This window comes from Vicugna pacos, chromosome 11, assembly GCF_048564905.1.
Source record: "Vicugna pacos chromosome 11, VicPac4, whole genome shotgun sequence".
NCBI classification, from domain to species: Eukaryota; Metazoa; Chordata; class Mammalia; order Artiodactyla; family Camelidae; genus Vicugna; species Vicugna pacos.
Window position 1 is genome coordinate 93,463,167 of NC_132997.1, and position 16,959 is coordinate 93,480,125.

The 16,959-nt window shown below is 49.9% G+C and overlaps 1 protein-coding gene across 14 annotated transcripts in view; it reads left to right on the forward strand.

Moving 5' to 3' along the window:
• Window positions 1-16,959, forward strand: part of TACC2 (transforming acidic coiled-coil containing protein 2) — a 196,058-nt gene that overhangs the window by 162,847 nt on the left and 16,252 nt on the right. For 7 of the 14 annotated variants that reach the window (XM_072972028.1, XM_072972029.1, XM_072972039.1 and 4 more), the window contains 6 exons: window positions 287-322; window positions 2,411-2,471; window positions 3,625-3,919; window positions 7,760-7,821; window positions 8,826-8,941; window positions 10,165-10,336. In XM_072972028.1, coding sequence (XP_072828129.1) covers window positions 287-322; window positions 2,411-2,471; window positions 3,625-3,919; window positions 7,760-7,821; window positions 8,826-8,941; window positions 10,165-10,336 — 742 coding nt within the window. Of the gene's footprint in view, window positions 1-286; window positions 323-2,410; window positions 2,472-3,624; window positions 3,920-7,759; window positions 7,822-8,825; window positions 8,942-10,164; window positions 10,337-11,551; window positions 11,693-12,582; window positions 12,673-16,959 lie in introns of all 14 variants that reach the window. The other 7 variants (XM_072972035.1, XM_072972037.1, XM_072972040.1 and 4 more) reach the window with 6 other exon arrangements.

Sequence of the window (16,959 nt, forward strand, 5' to 3'; positions counted from 1 at the left end):
AGGTCGGGGAAGCCAACCCGTCTCCAGGTCTCATCTCTAGTGCAGGTGACTTGGGATCCTACACTTGGGTGACAAAGCTCTTTGAACACCAACAGTTTATGGGGTAATTGGAACCCAGAGAGGAAGGCCCTCTCCAGAAAGTTGGGATGTTGCCCACACTCCCAAGCAGAACCTACAGTGGATGGCGCTTGTATCCCTAACCCGTTAATAACCAGTTGTCCGCAGATTTACCTTTTTTGTCAGTTCCTTCTGTCTGTCTCTCTTTTTCTTTGTCTTCTTGTCTTAGGATGGTTGAAGATGTGATGTCTGTATGTTCTCTGTTGTAAGTAAATTTAATGGAATCTGCCTCTTACGCCAAATGTGCTTTTTTCTGCCTTTGTTTTTGCTTCTGAGCGCTTTTTATTTCCTTTCTGTGACTGCTGCTTACATATTTCTGTGGCGGGCCTGGGAATGATGGGGCATGGGGCTTCCCAGCCGCACAGGTCATTTGTCTGCTTCATCGTGATTAGCATAAGTGAGACTGCTTGGCCGTGAAAACGTGATTATCCAACATCTGCCTGCTTGTCAGAAGTGGAACTTTTTTCCCCCTTTACATATTGAATGTCTTCATCTGAAACCCATACATTTTTTTTAAAAATCTCATTTCATTCTTTCATTGTGAATTGGGCTAGTGGACGATTGCTCTCAAAGAATTGTGGCTTCACATTAAAATAACCGTCTAGTCCAACCACGGGCCACAACTGCTTTTGCTTGTTCTTGCTACACAAGCAGAGACGTTTGGACTGTTTCAAATTGAGACGTATGGGAGCCCCCTGGAATGCAGGGTCTGCTCAAAGTGGAGCACATGGCCGTGAGAGCCATCGCCAGGCCCCTCTGGGTCAGCAGGGCTGGTCTGGGTACCAGCATGCCGTCTGTGGGCCACCCTGCTCCAAACAGTAGACCACCTCGAGGTCTACTGCTTTGCCTCCCTGGCCAGGAGAGATCTTGTGGGCTGCTCCCAGGGGCCCAAGAACTGGTATCTTCTCTGCCTCTCCATCCTTCCAAGGGAAGCTGATCTGGTCCCAGACGTCCAGCAGCCCCAGGATAGGGTTGAGTCTCTCAGGCTCTCTTCTGCCCAAGGGATTTCTTTAGTATGTTAGAGCCATTCAGCAACTATAAAACACACAGTTGTGTATTTATATGCATGAATAAATATATGCTTCAAGCTGCGATTGCACTGTTCGTATGGCAAATGCCATAAATGCTGTAAAGAACCATTTATAGTACTTCTTTCCTGACTGAATGCCATTGTTGGAGTGTTTTATTCGAGAGAACACAAGGAGGAACTTGGTGCCAAATTGCTCTGTCCAACCAGTCAACGCTTAGAGCAGGGGAGGGGAGAGGGGTCTAAGGTGAGGGGAACCCCCTCCCACTGCACAAGCCTTTGCTTGCCGGGGGGCAGCACTATACCACAGAGGGGCCTGAGACCAGGGGGCAGAGGCTGGTCTGCAGGTGGAGGAGCTGCCATTCTGATTGTGGAAATGACCCCCTGACCACCCAGCAGACTTAATGGAACCATCTGGACGAAAAGTCCCTTCCTTCTGACTCCTTCAGGAGTCTGAGCTGATGTTTCCTTTGCCTGCATCCTCCCCTCTCCTCCCCCACCTCCACCCCCAGTTATTTATATGAAGGAGAAAGAAAGGGAGAAAAGAGTCCTTGACCTTGGTTAGGAGAAGACGTTTAAAAGATCATTCCATCCCCAAAAAAGATTTCTGGAGATTGGTTGCACAACATGAATGTACTTTACTGAACTGTACACTTAAAAGTGTTTAAAGTGGTAAATTTTACTTTATGTGTATTCTACCAAAATTAAAAAAAAAAAATGATCTCAGCCCTGGCCCTGCCTTTAGTCAGACTCCCACCCAGAAGTTCAGAGGTGTGGGAATCCCTTAAGCTCAGTTCCTGCAAGTAGGAAGGTATCTGCCGGTTGTCCCTGAAGGCCCAGAACTTTCCTTCCTGTTTCTGCACGGCCCCTTTAGTTGTCTAAGTGCTGCACTGTATTGATCTTCCGTAAATTGGATCCTGTTAATTGGTGTCGTGAACTCAGATCCCCTCCCCCACCTTAGGTGGTGCAGACATTCCTGGGTGAATCCAGGTATACTAATCTGCTCACCAGAATTTGCTTTTTAAAATAAGAACATCTGGGTAAATTTAGCTTCATTTTCTGGGTCAGCTCTCCAAAATGGCATCTCTTACAAGATTTCCTGCCTGATGAGTTGTTCCCTCAGGGGCAGCAATCGTATCTATTAAAAAGTCAGAATGGAGTGGCGTAGGCTGGGGGGTGGGCTGGGTCAGATACTCTGGGCCTCCGTTGGCTCTGGAATGTTCGGTGCCTCTGTCTCTTCTGTTTACATTTTCATTTTGTTTCCAGTGACACATTTAGGGTGAAAAAGTCGCCAAAGCGGTCTCCTCTCTCTGACCCACCTTCTCAGGTATAATGTTCCCTTGATATTTATGATTTTACTGGTTACCTGGGGAGTTAAGGCTGATGTCTTTTCTATAACCCACGAGTCAAGAGAGCTTGCTTTTCTGCTCATCAAAGCCATGTTTCCAGTACCCTCTTCTTGCCTCCTGAGTGACGGATCCCTCGGTGTTTGCAAGACATTGTTTTGATCCCTTCCCTTGAGGAAACTTCAGAGTATGTCCCAGGAGTAGGAAGATGTTCAGGAAAAATGTTAGTTGGATTCGATGGGTGTCGTGCTGGTCCATCCTGGCCAGTTAATCTACTGAGAACTTATAATGAATATATAAGGAAGTTGAGGAAGTCTGCTGAGATAAGTGAACATACAGTGAGAAAGATCTGAGTATGTGTCCAGAGCACTGGGTTAGGTAACCAGAGTCACCGTGGGGAGACAAAGGAGCCCCATCCCCTACAGAAGTGGGGCTTGGGCTCTTCAGACGAGTCCTTGTCTCTCTCTTACCAGTTACTCTACCAGATAGATGCCATTTCTTCTGCCCTGTTTACAGACCGAGGAAGGGTCTCCTCCAGTGTGTATGCCAGGCCAGCCAAGGTCATAAAACAAACCAGCCTCCCAACCTGCTCATTCAAGCCAGCAAAGCGCTGGCCAGGGCAAGGCTTGAGAGGGGCCAGCCCCAGGAGAGGGTCTTGAGTCCAGTGCCACCTCTGCTGTAACTTTTCTGGGCTCCCACCGTGCCCTGCTTGGCTGCACACTCTCTGTAGAAAGGGAGATGAGACCGCCTTTGTCCACCTCCCAGAACAGGCGTGAGGGTTGTCAGGCGATATGATAATACTGATGTACATACAGGCCCTAAAGCACTGTGTGGGCATAAGACCACAGCTGCCTTCGTAAAAAAGTGACAGTAGTTAAAGTTTCCTTATTTTTCTCAAAATGAATAGCAGGAATGCCTCCAAGACACAAAATCCTGATTTTTTGGAAACCCACGGTCCTTACCCCCTGAAACAAGCCATCAGAAAAAGAAATTCATAGAGGAAAGAATTTGTTTCCTTGGGACAGTTTTGAGCAGGGGAATTGGACAGGGACCCACCCTGGTTGGTGGGGCCCAGACCCGTGGGTGGGCACAGAGACTGGATGAGAGAAGAGATTGCTTCTGTTCTCCTGGTAGGACCCCACCCCCGCGGCTACCCCGGAAACGCCACCGGTGATCTCTGCGGTGGTCCACGCAACCGATGAGGAGAAGCTGGCGGTCACCAGCCAGAAGTGGACGTGCATGACGGTGGATCTGGAGGCTGACAAACAGGACTACCCACAGCCCTCAGACCTGTCCACCTTCGTAAACGAGACCAAATTCAATTCACCCACGGAGGGTAAGCAACCTGGTGGCCAGCTGGACCCCCACCCTGCCTTGGAGACCACTGCCCCTAGGGAGCAAAAGGCCAGAAAAGAAACTTCTAAGCCAGGTAACCGAGCCATCGGCTGCCGCCTCCCAGTGTGCTCTGAACTCAGGTTGTGTTTTGAACCAGCCTGAGGCTTGAAAGCAGCTGTACCCTGGCCCTCAGGCCCCTGCTGAACGCCGGCACAGCGGCCTCTAACTCCCAGTCCTGAGCTCCCCCGAGCTTTGCACCTTCTCAGCCGTAAGGCTTATGTCCCTTGGGGCTATAGAAACTGGATGCAGAGCCCTGTTCTCCGATCACCCTTCCTGTTAATGAGGTCACGTCCGACCACACCAGACACGCATCTGGGGGTGCCAAAGTGCTGCTCCCCAGAAAGAACCTGGCTGCGGCTACAGCCATGATTTAGGCTTCCTTACACTGAAGTCACAAATCACAGGATAGTGAAATGTTGGGTTAGAAATAATAATTGCCTCTTGAACACGTACTCATTGCGGTATGAATTCTCTAAGTAATGATGACATGGAGGCACTTGTCATTGGTGGAGCCCCCACTCTGAGCCCTGCCGGGCCTTTTACGTACCTGATTTCACTGCATCCTCCCAGCTCTGGAGAGTGGATTTCTGCACGTCCCCGCGTAAGATCGAGGGGTGAGAGGCTTTGAGCTGTTAAGACTGGCTGAGTGTTGTGGGGCTAATCCGTGTAGGACCAGGTCTGCCGGATGCGAAGGGGCTTCTTTCCCACTATGCTCTTTACGTGAGCATCGTACAGGCTTCCTTTCCTCAAGGGTAGAATGAGTGTGTTGTTGAAATGACTGGTGCTTCCGGATCCACAAGAAATTCAGAGCATCTTAATATTTTGAAAAAGCCGAATGGACCCAGTTTAGATAGATGCTCAGCTGATTAAAACTGCGTGTTTGGTGGCCGTAATTACATCAACTTGCTGTGGTGACGCTGATCGTCTCCCACTGATTAAATCCTCAGATTGGCAACATTTTTTTTCAAGTGCTTGCTAAGCAAATGCCCTCTTCTGGACTAGCCTTTTGAAACATGGGGCCATAGGAGAAAACCTAGTCCATGTGGTCCCCAGGGATGAAAAGTTTAGGAGCCACTGGACAACAGAGTCTCCCAGACCTCCCTCTTAGCTCTGATCTGAGACCCTGAGGGAGTAGTTGATTTAGATTCACTGGTCTGGATGGCCCTTGGCTACTCACCCAGTTTCCCCCTTTCCCTTAACCTGCAGTTACATCAGCCACTCCTTCCTGCATCCAGGGAACGTGTCCTTCTCAGGAGCATAACCTGTCCTTTGACGGTGGGCACCTTTGCTGTCATAGCACAGAAGGGCCATGCAAGGAAGTTGGAGCGGTGTCCTTGTCCCCTTCCAAAAGGCTCTTTTCCTCTCATCACTTACGTTAAATGTTTCAGAAATATTAGCAGTAAGCAATAAGACCTGGTCACATTCCCTTACCTTTGCATAACCGGCAGTGGGCCTTTTTGTCTGACATCATTTCATTTTCTCCTGCAAGATGTATGTAATTTTGAGCTCCACTTTATAGTGAAGTCAACAGGCCTGGAGGAGTTGGTGAGTTGGCTTCCCTGATCCTGGGAATGATGATCTGGACTCAATCGCATCCTTCTGGCTTCTGCCCCGGGCTCCTTTCAGTCCTCTACCAGAGCTCTGGCAATGAGAGTCAGATGCAGACAGCAGTCCAGCCCTCTCATGGTGCATTGCCCGGGTGTGAAATAATTACCAAAAGCAGCGCTCAGAAATGACAGGGCGCATTAAAAATAACTTGGGGCCTCTTCAGCTCGGAGCAGCACGTGCTTTAGCAAGCAGCCTCCGGCTGATGTAAAGATGCTGTGCTGCTTGGTGTAACTGGTGCTACCCTTGCTGGCCTGCCAGCTGCATGTGGCGTGGTATAAAAATGGGGCTAAAGTTGGACATGGCTCCTCACCCCAGTCCTACCCTCTGAAGCTTAGAATTTAAGGCAGATGAGTGAGATTTTGAAAACCAGACTCAGTTAAGATGTTTTTTCAGAATATCTGAAACCCTCTTGGCAGGTAGGAAAGAAGGCAGACAAGTGAGCTCAGTGACCTGAAACTCACCCAGATCAGCTGCCAGGAAACGAGCTCAGGTTCCAGGCGGGACACGTCACTGAGGCAAGCTGGTAGCCAGAACCGGCACTGACCTGGGCCACGGGTCCTGGAAAACCTCCACGGTGGCCCCTGGCTTATTCGGTGCATCCTGGGTGCTCCGTGCCACCATGGGGCATGTCGGGGTGGAAGTAGGGGTTGCTGTTAGATAAGTGAGGGTTAGATCATGCCTTGGCAGTGGTAGTGAAACCTTGGAGGAGTAAGCAGCTGATTCACTATTACCTTCTCAACTTAGTCTTTAGTAAAACAATGAAATGATAGTCCTGGCATCCTACACTTGGAAAGTGACAGATCTGGAAGAGGCCCTAGAAGTCACCTTGCCCTCCACTGTTCCCTGCCTTTGCAAGATAGTAAGTCCTAATGAATGAATGCTTCTGGGTCTTCAGTTGAGGCAGACCTGGGATCAGGTTCAGGTTCACATGACCGTTGCGGACACGCTGAGCTTCCACCCAGCACGTGGTTCGGCTCTAGTCTCTGTTCTTTCCAAGTGACACACAAGTCAGGGCCTTCAGGGCGCGTGAGGTCTTTTCTGGCCATTAACCCGCAAAACCGTCTCCATTCCCGTGAGCAGGTCACGTCTGCCAGAAAGATGCATTTGCTTCCTCCCAGAGATTCAGAGACTCCTGAAAAGTCGTCCACGGGTCTGAGTGCTGGAGTTCATGTGGCTGCAGTCACACACACTTGCAGGTTTTGAGAAACCCTTTGAGGGAAAAAAAATCTCATTTTAAAGCTCATATTAAAAGGATCATTTTTTTCAAAGTGATTCCTTCAGTTGAGTATGTATATGGTTATGAATCTGTAGGAACGAGGGACTTTAAGCCAGAACTGCTATTTATATATATATATATATATATTTTTTAAATATAAAAAAATTGAGGCATTCAGCTTTAGGGATTACCAGTGACACTTATACAGCTGCTCTCTGAGCAGGTCATGTGTCACCTCTTGGTTTTCTTTTCGAGTGGTTGAGAGTCGTCTTGTAGCTGCAGATTAGGACTTGCTCTGTCTTGTTCACTAGGGTGTCCGCTGTGCCCAGCACGGTCTGAGGCACATAGCAGGTGCTCGGAATCCATTCACCAGGCAGGGAGTTCAGTGAAGAGGCAGAGCCAGGTCTCTACCCGGAACTGCCCAGGGCCCCTTAGGAAAGCAGTGGGGTTTCTAGTCTCCAGTGAGAGTGTCTGGAGTTTTCTTTGCAGCCTAGAGTCTCCAGTCAATTTGAAACGGGTCATTTCTCCACCGAATTGGACTTTAATTGTCTTTGCATCTGAAAATTTGGCTTGGGCCTGTTGGTACTGGCAGAATTTGGGGCAATGTTCCTGGCGATTTGTAAAGCTTCTCTTATAACAACACTGTTCTTCCCTAGCTTCTGACGACTCAGGACTGGGGAAGGTTCCAAGTATTGCACATAAGACTTACCAGGAAAACCAACACCCAAAGTGTACACACCCTCTGATCTGAAAACTTGGTGCAAAATGCTCAGATCTGTCCCCAGTCCAGCCTATGCTTGGTCATGACATTTAATTCCCTTGGAAAACTCTCAGACTTTTAAATGGCAGAAGCCCCTTTATGGTAAGAGGTTTACCAGTTGTCTGAAAATAGCTGAGTCGACCCTCCCCTTTTGACCATATAAGAAATCTCAGTCAGTGGACGTTTTCCCAAAAAACTTAAAGCCTTGTTCCAGGCCCCACCATGCCCAGCCCAGATCTTTTATTTTTTTTTCCTTCTGGCACTCACCTCTCCTTTTGTTTCTTTTCTAGAGTTGGATTACAGAAACTCCTATGAAATCGAATATATGGAGAAAATTGGTTCCTCCTTACCTGTAAGTTCTTCTGCCTCTAGCCAGCAGGGGACTTGCTTTCCCACCCTGCTTTGTCAGTGTGGTGAACTGGAACTGGGAAGGGGTGGAGAGAGCGTTTGAGGTTTGTCTCAACCCACCTTATATGGCATTTTCAGGGAGAAAATGATGGGATGCAATTCTGTAATTTCTACAGAATTGCTTCCTTAGACTGAGAAAGAACTAGTCAGAGATTTCTTTTAAAAAGGTGGAGGGAGTGGTTTGGTTGTAATTTAAGGTATGCCATTACTTGCTTTCTTCAAATTAACTGCTTTATGTAACTGAGGATCGTCTCTTTGGGCAGTGTCTTTCCCCCACCCCTTTTTCATTTTGAGTTGTTATGATGAGCAGCTGTCTTCCCCGGCTTGGTATGTGTACCCGCTGGGGCATTTGGTCCTGAACATGACCTCTTGCTCTGTGCTGATGTCCAGCGATGCCCTCAGAGGCACAGAGATGCCCAGGAGGGCTTGTGCGACACTGAGCAACCCTGACACGTTGCTTGGATCTTTACCTTTCTTTGCATCATTTGTAGATATGGGGTTACTGCTGCTAAACTACAATTTGCTTTGAATCCACAAACCTTGATGGTGGTGCCCATCACACTGTTCCACCACGCTCGCCCATTTGACTGTACGCAGCGCCTGGATGGGGGCCTTGCCGACCCCGTTTACCCTCAGTGCCCAGCATGGTTGTCCATCCAGAGAAGATGGCCAGTAAACACCAATGCCATCATGAGCCTTCTCCCCTGGAAACATTCCCAACTGCACACAGTCGCACAGTCTCCCTCCACTTTCTCTTCCCTCCTGTCCTCCCCTCCTCTCTCCTCTCCTAGCCAGCCCCGCTGTCTCCTCTCTTCTGGGTGGCAGAGAGCAGTGAAGGCTTTTCCCTGACGAGTTACCTGTCCCCATCGAAGGGCGCTCTGGTTTCGTCTCTAGCGTGTTCAGGCCACCATAGCCGAGCTGACTGACGTGTGACTTTCATCCTTGCAGCAGGACGACGACGCCCCCAAGAAGCAGGCTTTGTACCTTATGTTCGACACTTCTCAGGAGAGCCCAGTCAAGTCTCCGCCCGTCCGGATGTCAGAGTCCCCAACACCGTGTTCAGGGTAGGACATCCATGATGAGAGAGCTACCCACCAGGGCCGAGGTCCCCAGGCCTCTGAGCACCTGCACTGTTATCCTGACCCTAATTTGCGCACTCAGGCAGCCCACGTTTCCATCTCTCTCAGTCCACACGGACACAGATGCAGCTGGTTTGTCACTGGCTGCCCTTTGGACTAAAGTGAGATCCCTTAACAAATGAATGTGTGAGCCCCTTCTGTTGTCTCCCAAAGCACGCGTGGCTTTACGTTGTAGTTTGTCCCGTGGTGGGCAGCACACCAAGGCGTTCAGAGCCTGAATCCCGTTCCCACTCCCTCCTGGTTGTGTGATCAGGTGTAAGCTAACTTGTCCCTCCTGGGCTGCAGTTTCCTTATGTGTAAAGAGAGAGTGATAATGAAATTGATCCTGTAGGGATTTATGAAGATGAATTGAAGCTCTCAGTCTTCCCCCCAGATGCGATGGGGATGGGGTACCGATCCAGAAAGCCACTGGGAGGATAAAACTGAGATGCTGTAAGGAAAGCACTTGTCACAGGGTCTGAGATAAATGCAGTGCCTGATAAACGTTTGTTATTCACATGGATGTGAGTCTAAGCAGCTGTGAGAGTGCTGGTCTGAGCCGCGTGGTGCTGGGCTGGGTGAGGGTGGGGTATCGCGCTAAGATTGGGAGCTTGCCGTCCTCTCCTCCCTGCCCCCTCACTGAGTGGGAGTGAAAGCTCTTGCTTTGGCTTCCCACACACTCTGGAATCTGTGCGAGGTGGTGAGAATGTGGATGGTGATGTTATGACAGCAGTGATGATGTACTAGAAGGCAGGAGCGGTGCCTCGTGAGGGACACTGTGCCTGGTGCTTTCGGTGCAGGCAGCATCCCGCTGGACCTTCACAGAGCTGTGTTGTCTCTGGGTTACAGAGGAGGAAGCTGAATTTCAGGACCAGTCACTCCCCCTGGGTGCGCAAGCGAGGGACTGCACCTGCCTAACTGCCCGGCTCGTGTCTTAGCCTGTGGCATCTGTGCTTCTGGCCGTCCCTTGTCAGCAGGCCCTTGGTGGGGGCTGGACCACCCTCAGTCTAGCCCACAGACCCCGTGCCCCCCCTAAGTCCTGCCCATTTTCCTCTGGGGATATAACCCTGGAAGTCCAGGATCCCTTGGTATGCTAGTTGGGGCATCCTGGCTAATTTAAGTGGGATTTCCAACGCAGACTCTATAAAGATGCCCTTTGCTTCCCTCAGGTCAAGTTTCGAGGAGACTGAAGCCCTCGTGAATGCCGGGGCCAAGATCCAGCACCCCGTTGCACGAGGGCTGGCCCCCAACCAGGAGCCACACTTGCAGGTGCCAGAGAAACCATCCCAGAAAGAGCTGGAGGCCATGGCCTTGGGCACCGCGTCAGAAGTGATTGAAATTGTAAGTGGGGTGAGAGGGGCCCAAGATCACTGCGGGTAAGGCTGGGCCAGCCGGGTCCCATCACCACAAAGGCCAGTCCTTCAGAGCAACCCTCGCCTGGTGCCTGGCATGGGGCCCCACCCTGTCCCCGCCACAAGCCAGCCCAGGACGCCCCACCCCACAAGGATGAGAGAAAGCCTCTCTGTTCTCCCAGCGTGGTTTTGCCTTTCTCTCCCAAGTGCTTTACTAGCCTCCAGGGTGGTTTATTTCCCACTTCTGGCACCGTCATCAGCCTGTACCCGGCTTCTCCATCCTCTGCGGCGGAGTGCAGAGAGTGGCAGAGCAGGGGCCACTCTCCTTGAGAACAGTCAGTTCTCCTAGGCCTCAGTGGACTTATACCTCTTCCCTCCCAAGCCCTGTGGGGCCTTGCGGAGCAAATAGACCTGAGCTGGAGGCCTCACCCCCCAACCCCCACACATCTAAAATGGACCATCCTTCTAGTTGAATTTTATTTTATTTTTTTTTACCTCTCTCCCAACAGTCCTTAAGAGGTTTGAGGTCATTGATTTAGCATGTTACTTCGTTGTTCCAAATTAGTAGATGTTCATTTATCTCATACATCAAGTACTCACTGGGCACCTGCTGTGTGTCTGGCAGTTGGACACTGGAACTGTAATAGCGAAAAGGGAGTCTGGACAGGACCCAGACCATCTCACACCGGTAGTGTGAAGGACTCACGCACAGTTCAACTTCTACAGTGGTTTTGAAGTCTTTCTGATCTACCAGGAAACATTTGCGTTTGAAATCATCTTTCTAGTTCTTTAGAAAATGACCTTTACCAAAACCGTACACTGGAAGGTATTTTCTTGATGAGTTATGTTATGTTTGGAAACCCCATCACCTAACTTGTCTCCCTCCCACTGAGATTTTCAAGTCAATAGGTAAAGGGTAACTTTCCTCCCAGCCACTGGTTACGGAGTGAGGGTGGGGTGCAGGTGGGGAGGGCACCCAAGGCTGTGCTTCTGGGGAGGGGGTCGGGCCTGCCCATCCCAAGATGCCCATTGTCAGCACATGGGAGTTAGTCCAGATGAAAAGGAAAGTGTTGGCACCTGACAGATACTCTCTTTAGCCTTAAGGCAGAAATGTCCAGCACATAGCTGTGTGGTCCTTGCTTGGAACCGATGTCACTCTGCTCTCCTCTATTTCTCTTCTGTGTCCTCCTCCGCCGGCCTTCAGACAGCTCCTGAGGGCTCCTTGGCCTCGGCTGACGCCCTCCTCAGCAGGCTGGCTCATCCAGCCTCTCTCTGTGGTGCGCTTGACTATCTGGAACCCGACTTAGCAGAAAAGAACCCCCCAGTATTTGCCCAGAAACTTCAGGTTTGTAGCCCACGTGTGACCTTTTGGGAGTTTGTCAAAACCTCAGTAGAGAATGAACCTCTGAACTCCAAATGCAATGAGGCAGGATTTAATGAAGGGCTGCCGAGAATGTTCCAAATGGAACAGCTTCCCCTCCAAGACCGATGGATGTGGTATGCTTTGCCCAAGACGCCAAAATGATATAAATTGTGTCATTATCTATGAAACAAACCATTTGTATTTCCATTTGGAAATTGGGCCCACACACTCATTTTTCAGAAGTTTTGATAGCCCCCAAAAGCCGTTTCTGTGATTTATTCATGGAACCAAGGGTATTAGATCACCACCGAGCCAAGCTGTTAATATATACAAGGCTATCTCAGACTCCCACGGAGATAACATCTGGATGCAGGTCTTGCCTCTGGAACCAAAACAATTATCAGTATACTCTGTGCTTTAAATTTGACAGCTTAATTTGACATCCTCTAGACTGGGACGTTCAGAGCAAACCTAGAGCGATTGTTAATAATTATTTGAGAAATGCAAATCCACTCGTGGAAAGTGTTGGCCAACTTTACATTAAATGAACGAAAGGAGAGAAATCCGAGGAAAGAGTACACTAAAACTTTTGATCCAATTTTAAAAATCATTTCATATTTGACTGCGTAATACTTCCCGACAGACATTCCAAAGTGTGATTAAAAAAAAAAAAAGAAAAAGGAAATTAAACACTTATTTCATGCTCTGCTGAGGTGTTCATTGTGAAAAAAAAAAAGCCAGAGCGTGTGTTTTCCCAAGTACCTGTCATGACACATTCACGTGGCACATTCGTTTCTTGGGTGTGGAGAGCATTTCCGTCCTGTCTCGATGCATTTCCCCTGCGGTTTGCTCATTCGCCACCCCTCCGGCAGGAGGAGCTAGAGTTTGCCATCATGCGGATAGAAGCCCTGAAGCTGGCCAGGCAGATTACCCTGGCTTCCCGTAGCCACCAGGACACCAAGGTACCGGTTTGCCGCTGCCGTGTGCTGCCTCTTGAGAATGTTGTGTGGTCCAGAAGCTTCCTTGCTAACCATGGCCAAGCAGGTGTCTGACAATGTCTGGTTTTTCAAAAAGCTGAACGCATAACTAGGGCATCAGTACGCACTGAGCACATGTCTAAAACCTGCTTCACTCCATAATGTAGACACCGGCAGGATGGTCAGACTGGTTGAATGGAGGAAAATAACAAGAAACAGATGGGTCAGTGGGGTAAGGAAGCTAGAATAAGATTACAAAGTTAGGTATAAACTGGTTAATACTAGTTAAACAGGACAGATAAGTCATAACCTTTGAGGTTCTTTATTTCTACATACAGAAATCATTTGCTTCTCTATGGGTTAAAAATAATTTGCGACCTTGCTGTTTTCTACAAGTTAATGTCTAGTTGCAGTGAGCCTGGACCCTAGTCAGTAGTAAACAGGTGGAAACAAGACCTTCCTGAGATGTGCGATGACCCTTAGGCCAGGGTCAAAAGGATGACAGAGAAGCAGTCCTTTTCTGGAAAAGAAGAGGGTCAATATTTTAGACTTTGTGGGCATCTGTCTGATCCCTGTAACAGCTACTCAGCTGTGGCCCCGTGGCTCAGACAAAGCAGCAGTGGACAGTAAGTGGATGAGGGGTGTTCTGTGCTCCAGTAAAACCCTTTTTGCAGAGGAGGGCAGCAGGCCATTTGGCCCACGCTCTGAAGTTTGCCAGTCCTTCTGTAGAGTAGAGTGTGACCGTGACAGGACTTGCAGAAGTTGTTTTGCCTGGCTTCCCAGTTTGGAGAAATTTTCCTTAACAGTTTGAATGAGTTGCTGATGATGTGCAACACGGCACGTGGTCCAGGGAGGTTCAGGCCACCCCCAGGGCTGGCAGGTGCACCTGACCTCTGAGGAGCTGCCGCATTCCCTCCCCAGCCCCGAGCTGGCAGCCCAGTGACCCAGGACTGGTCCCCAGTGTGCCCTGTGACCTTGAACCAGTGGATGAGCTTCTCTGAGCCTTGGTTTTTCCATCTGTGATATAAGGCTAATAGTGGTGACTTTGCAGATGGCTGTGAGGACTGTGTGTGACGTGCCTGGCACACAGTAGGTGTGGGGTAAATGAAACTGCTGGTGGCTGACCTTCACTTTGCCTCTGATACCTGGTGAGATGCTCCCAGCATCTCTCCTCAGTTGGCACGTCTAGGTCCCATTTTACAGATGGGGAAGCAGAGTGTTGGAGCCAGCCCAAGGCCTGACCGTGATTGACTGGCCTTCCAGAAAATATCACTTGAATTTCCAACTGGGAGCCCATTGTCTGTCTGTCTCAAATAACAGCTCACTTGGCGGAGGGACCGGTGTTTCCTCCCACCTCTCGTCCTTGGTACAGGATCGGGATTTCATCTACTGCTTCTGCCCCGAGGGCCCCCCACATGTGGTTTTCCTGGAGCCAAACGGAGGTCCCCTTCCAGAGACACCTCTCAGTGGAGAAGGTGGTCACCCTGTGAGCGTCCAGGCTGGGAGTGGGGCCCAGGACAGGGACTCGAACGTAAACACAGGTTACTGATGTCCCTGCTCTTGTGGCCAACCCATCAACTTGAGTTTAATTTCCATGAAAATGAGATTTTTAGAAAGCAGTAAGCAGTGAGGAATTTTTCCCCGTTAGATTTATTTCCTGATATCCTTGGGTTGTGGCTGAAACACAGAATGAATTGCTTGAAATTTGGCCTCTGTAAAATATGGTTTATTCCTACCCAGAAGTTTGGGGCAGAATCGAGCATGTTCTAAGTAGTTCAGATGGAGTATAAAGTGTTGGGGACCCCCTGCTTCCCTGCCTTCTTCCTCCGAGCTCGCGTCAGAGCGGGCCAGTAGTCGACGTCCCGTCAGTTACAGCCTATTCTCAGACCATGTGTCCTGGTTTTGATTTAGAAAATACTGTCAGGTGAATCTGCTAAGTGTGGTTCAGAGAGGCAGCCCCTGCTCCCTCCTTATGTATTCCGGAGGGGCGTGCTGAAAGAAAGATTCCACAGGGGTGGAAGCGTCATGAAGTGTGAGGAACATTCTTCTCTGCCATGGGAACTTGTACGGCTCTTATGAGAAGTATATTATCTAGTGACCTTGGCCCATGGAAGGCAGATGCTGGCCCCTGTAGCCCGCCAGCCCTAGGGTGATCCGTTTACCTGAACCCGATTAGGTTCCTGTGGGTTTCTTGTCTGTGAGATGCTTGATTGCCCCTCAGTGCTTTGGAAACCGCTGATGTACAGAAAGAAAACAGCAGCTGTGTATCCAATTCGCTCTTTTTTCCTGCCCGTATATTTCAGGTGCAGGTGACGTGGCCGCTCTTTTTGGCAGCACGATCTTAAACTGTTGCTAACACCAAATGAAATCACTTGGAATGAAAAAAAAAAAAAAAGAAGAACAACTCATACTGAGGGATGAAAAGCATCATGAAATATGATGGGGGTGATTTCTGGTCGCCCCTTCGAGCAGCTTTGGTTTTATTTCCGTGTCGACTGAGGGCCAGCGGAGGCAACCTTTGGGGGCTGCAGTGCGGTTTCCTCCCTCTTTAGCCAGAAGATGTTAGAAATGAGGGAAACCCCGCGGGGCCTGGGGTGTCAGACTCCTTACTGCTTTCCCTCCACATGCTTCTGGCAGAACTGAACGCGGCTGTGTCCTCCTGGGGGTAGGTCTGACCAGGTCTCTGGCTGTGTGGTACATAGCTCTGAATTAACCACTAAACCAGGATGGCTGGAACCTAAGCGGCCCGTCTGTCTGGCTTTCCAAGGGCTGCAGGGAGCAGGGATTGATTTAATTTGTGTGTGTAACAAATCCTGGTTGTGGTGGCTAAAGCCGTTGGCTTTGCTGGGTGAGGGGGACCTTATATAAAGAATGAGGGATGTGTCTGAGTAACTTAGTAACAAGGATCACACAAGTGGAAGCTTCAGGACCAGAGGAAGTCCGAGAAAAGGCTCCCCTGGGAGGGAAAGGGTGTTCATCCTCCGTGTCTGAGTGCTCCAGGTTCCCAGCCTATTAAGGCAGACGCCCAGTTGTTTCAGCATCAGTGGGAGGAGTAGGTCTGGGGCAGCCTGTGTGGTCGGTGGGTGGCCTGACATCAGAGGCTCCTCTTATGTTGTGTCCAGAAACCACCCACTCCCTGACATTTGACCCCAGGATGCCTGAAAGCCACAAGAACAGTCTGAAAAGAGGTGACCAAGGGCTGGCCGGTGGGTTTCAGCTTATTTGCCAGTTTCAGGAGTTGGTGGTCATCGTCCGCAGCCTGTGTTGAGGACTCAGGCCATGTCTTGGCCCAGTGGGAAGGAGTTGGTGCTGATGGTGCCTTCTGTGGGAGTGGAATAAGGGCGAGCATCAGGGGCTTGCCTCATATTTGCCATCCTGAGCTTGAGACCCGCCCGTTGTCAGATTTGGATGGGGTGGCACCTGGTGGGGCTGCTCTCTGCCTGACCTGGCCCCATGTGGCTCTGACACTCCCCAGGCGTCAAGCCATGTCCACGCTCCATGGCCTTGGCCCCAGCTTACTGTGGTCTCCTCGCCTGATCTCAACTCCTGGACCCCACACCCCTGCACGCCCACTGCTCTCCCACCCGGTTCCTGGGCACAGCCATCCTGCTTGGTTCCCTGACCTGGCTGCTTCCTCTGAGGCTTGGCATCGGGGTTGCCCCAAGAAGGACTGTGAGCCTGGATGAGTGCCAAGACCCCCCAGCCCCTGACTGCAAGGCCAGGAGGACCCTGGGCATGAGGTTGGCAGGCTGACCTGGGTGACAGTGCCCAGGAGACTCCGCAGGGACCAAGATTTGGGAGAGTGGATTGAGAAGTTGGAATTTGGTCCCAAAGGCCTATGCTGTCTGAGTCATGGCCATTTCACATTTTAATTTGTGATTTAATTTGTGATTAATTTGTGATTAGCGGTTTCTGGCTCCTCTAAGGTAGCAAGTGGAAGATTATAGGAGGGAAACAAAGCTTAACCTAAGTCTGATCTTAAAGTGTCAGCGAGAGACAATCCTATTCGTTTCAGTTAAAAACAGTTCTTTGTTGTAAGGGAAAACCCGAGTGTGTACCTTGAATTTCATTAACATGCAGATACCCAGGGTAGTAATTCAAATGGATTCTGAAGTCATCGTGTTTCTTTATTGAAAACACCAGGTGGCCAGGCTGACCGGAGCTAGTGAATCACTGTATCTGGGAGTAACCATTTGCATTGACTTAGAAAGTTCATTATTTTGTTTATATTTCATCCCCTTCCTTGTTTTACAGAGGACTTTAGGCAGCTTA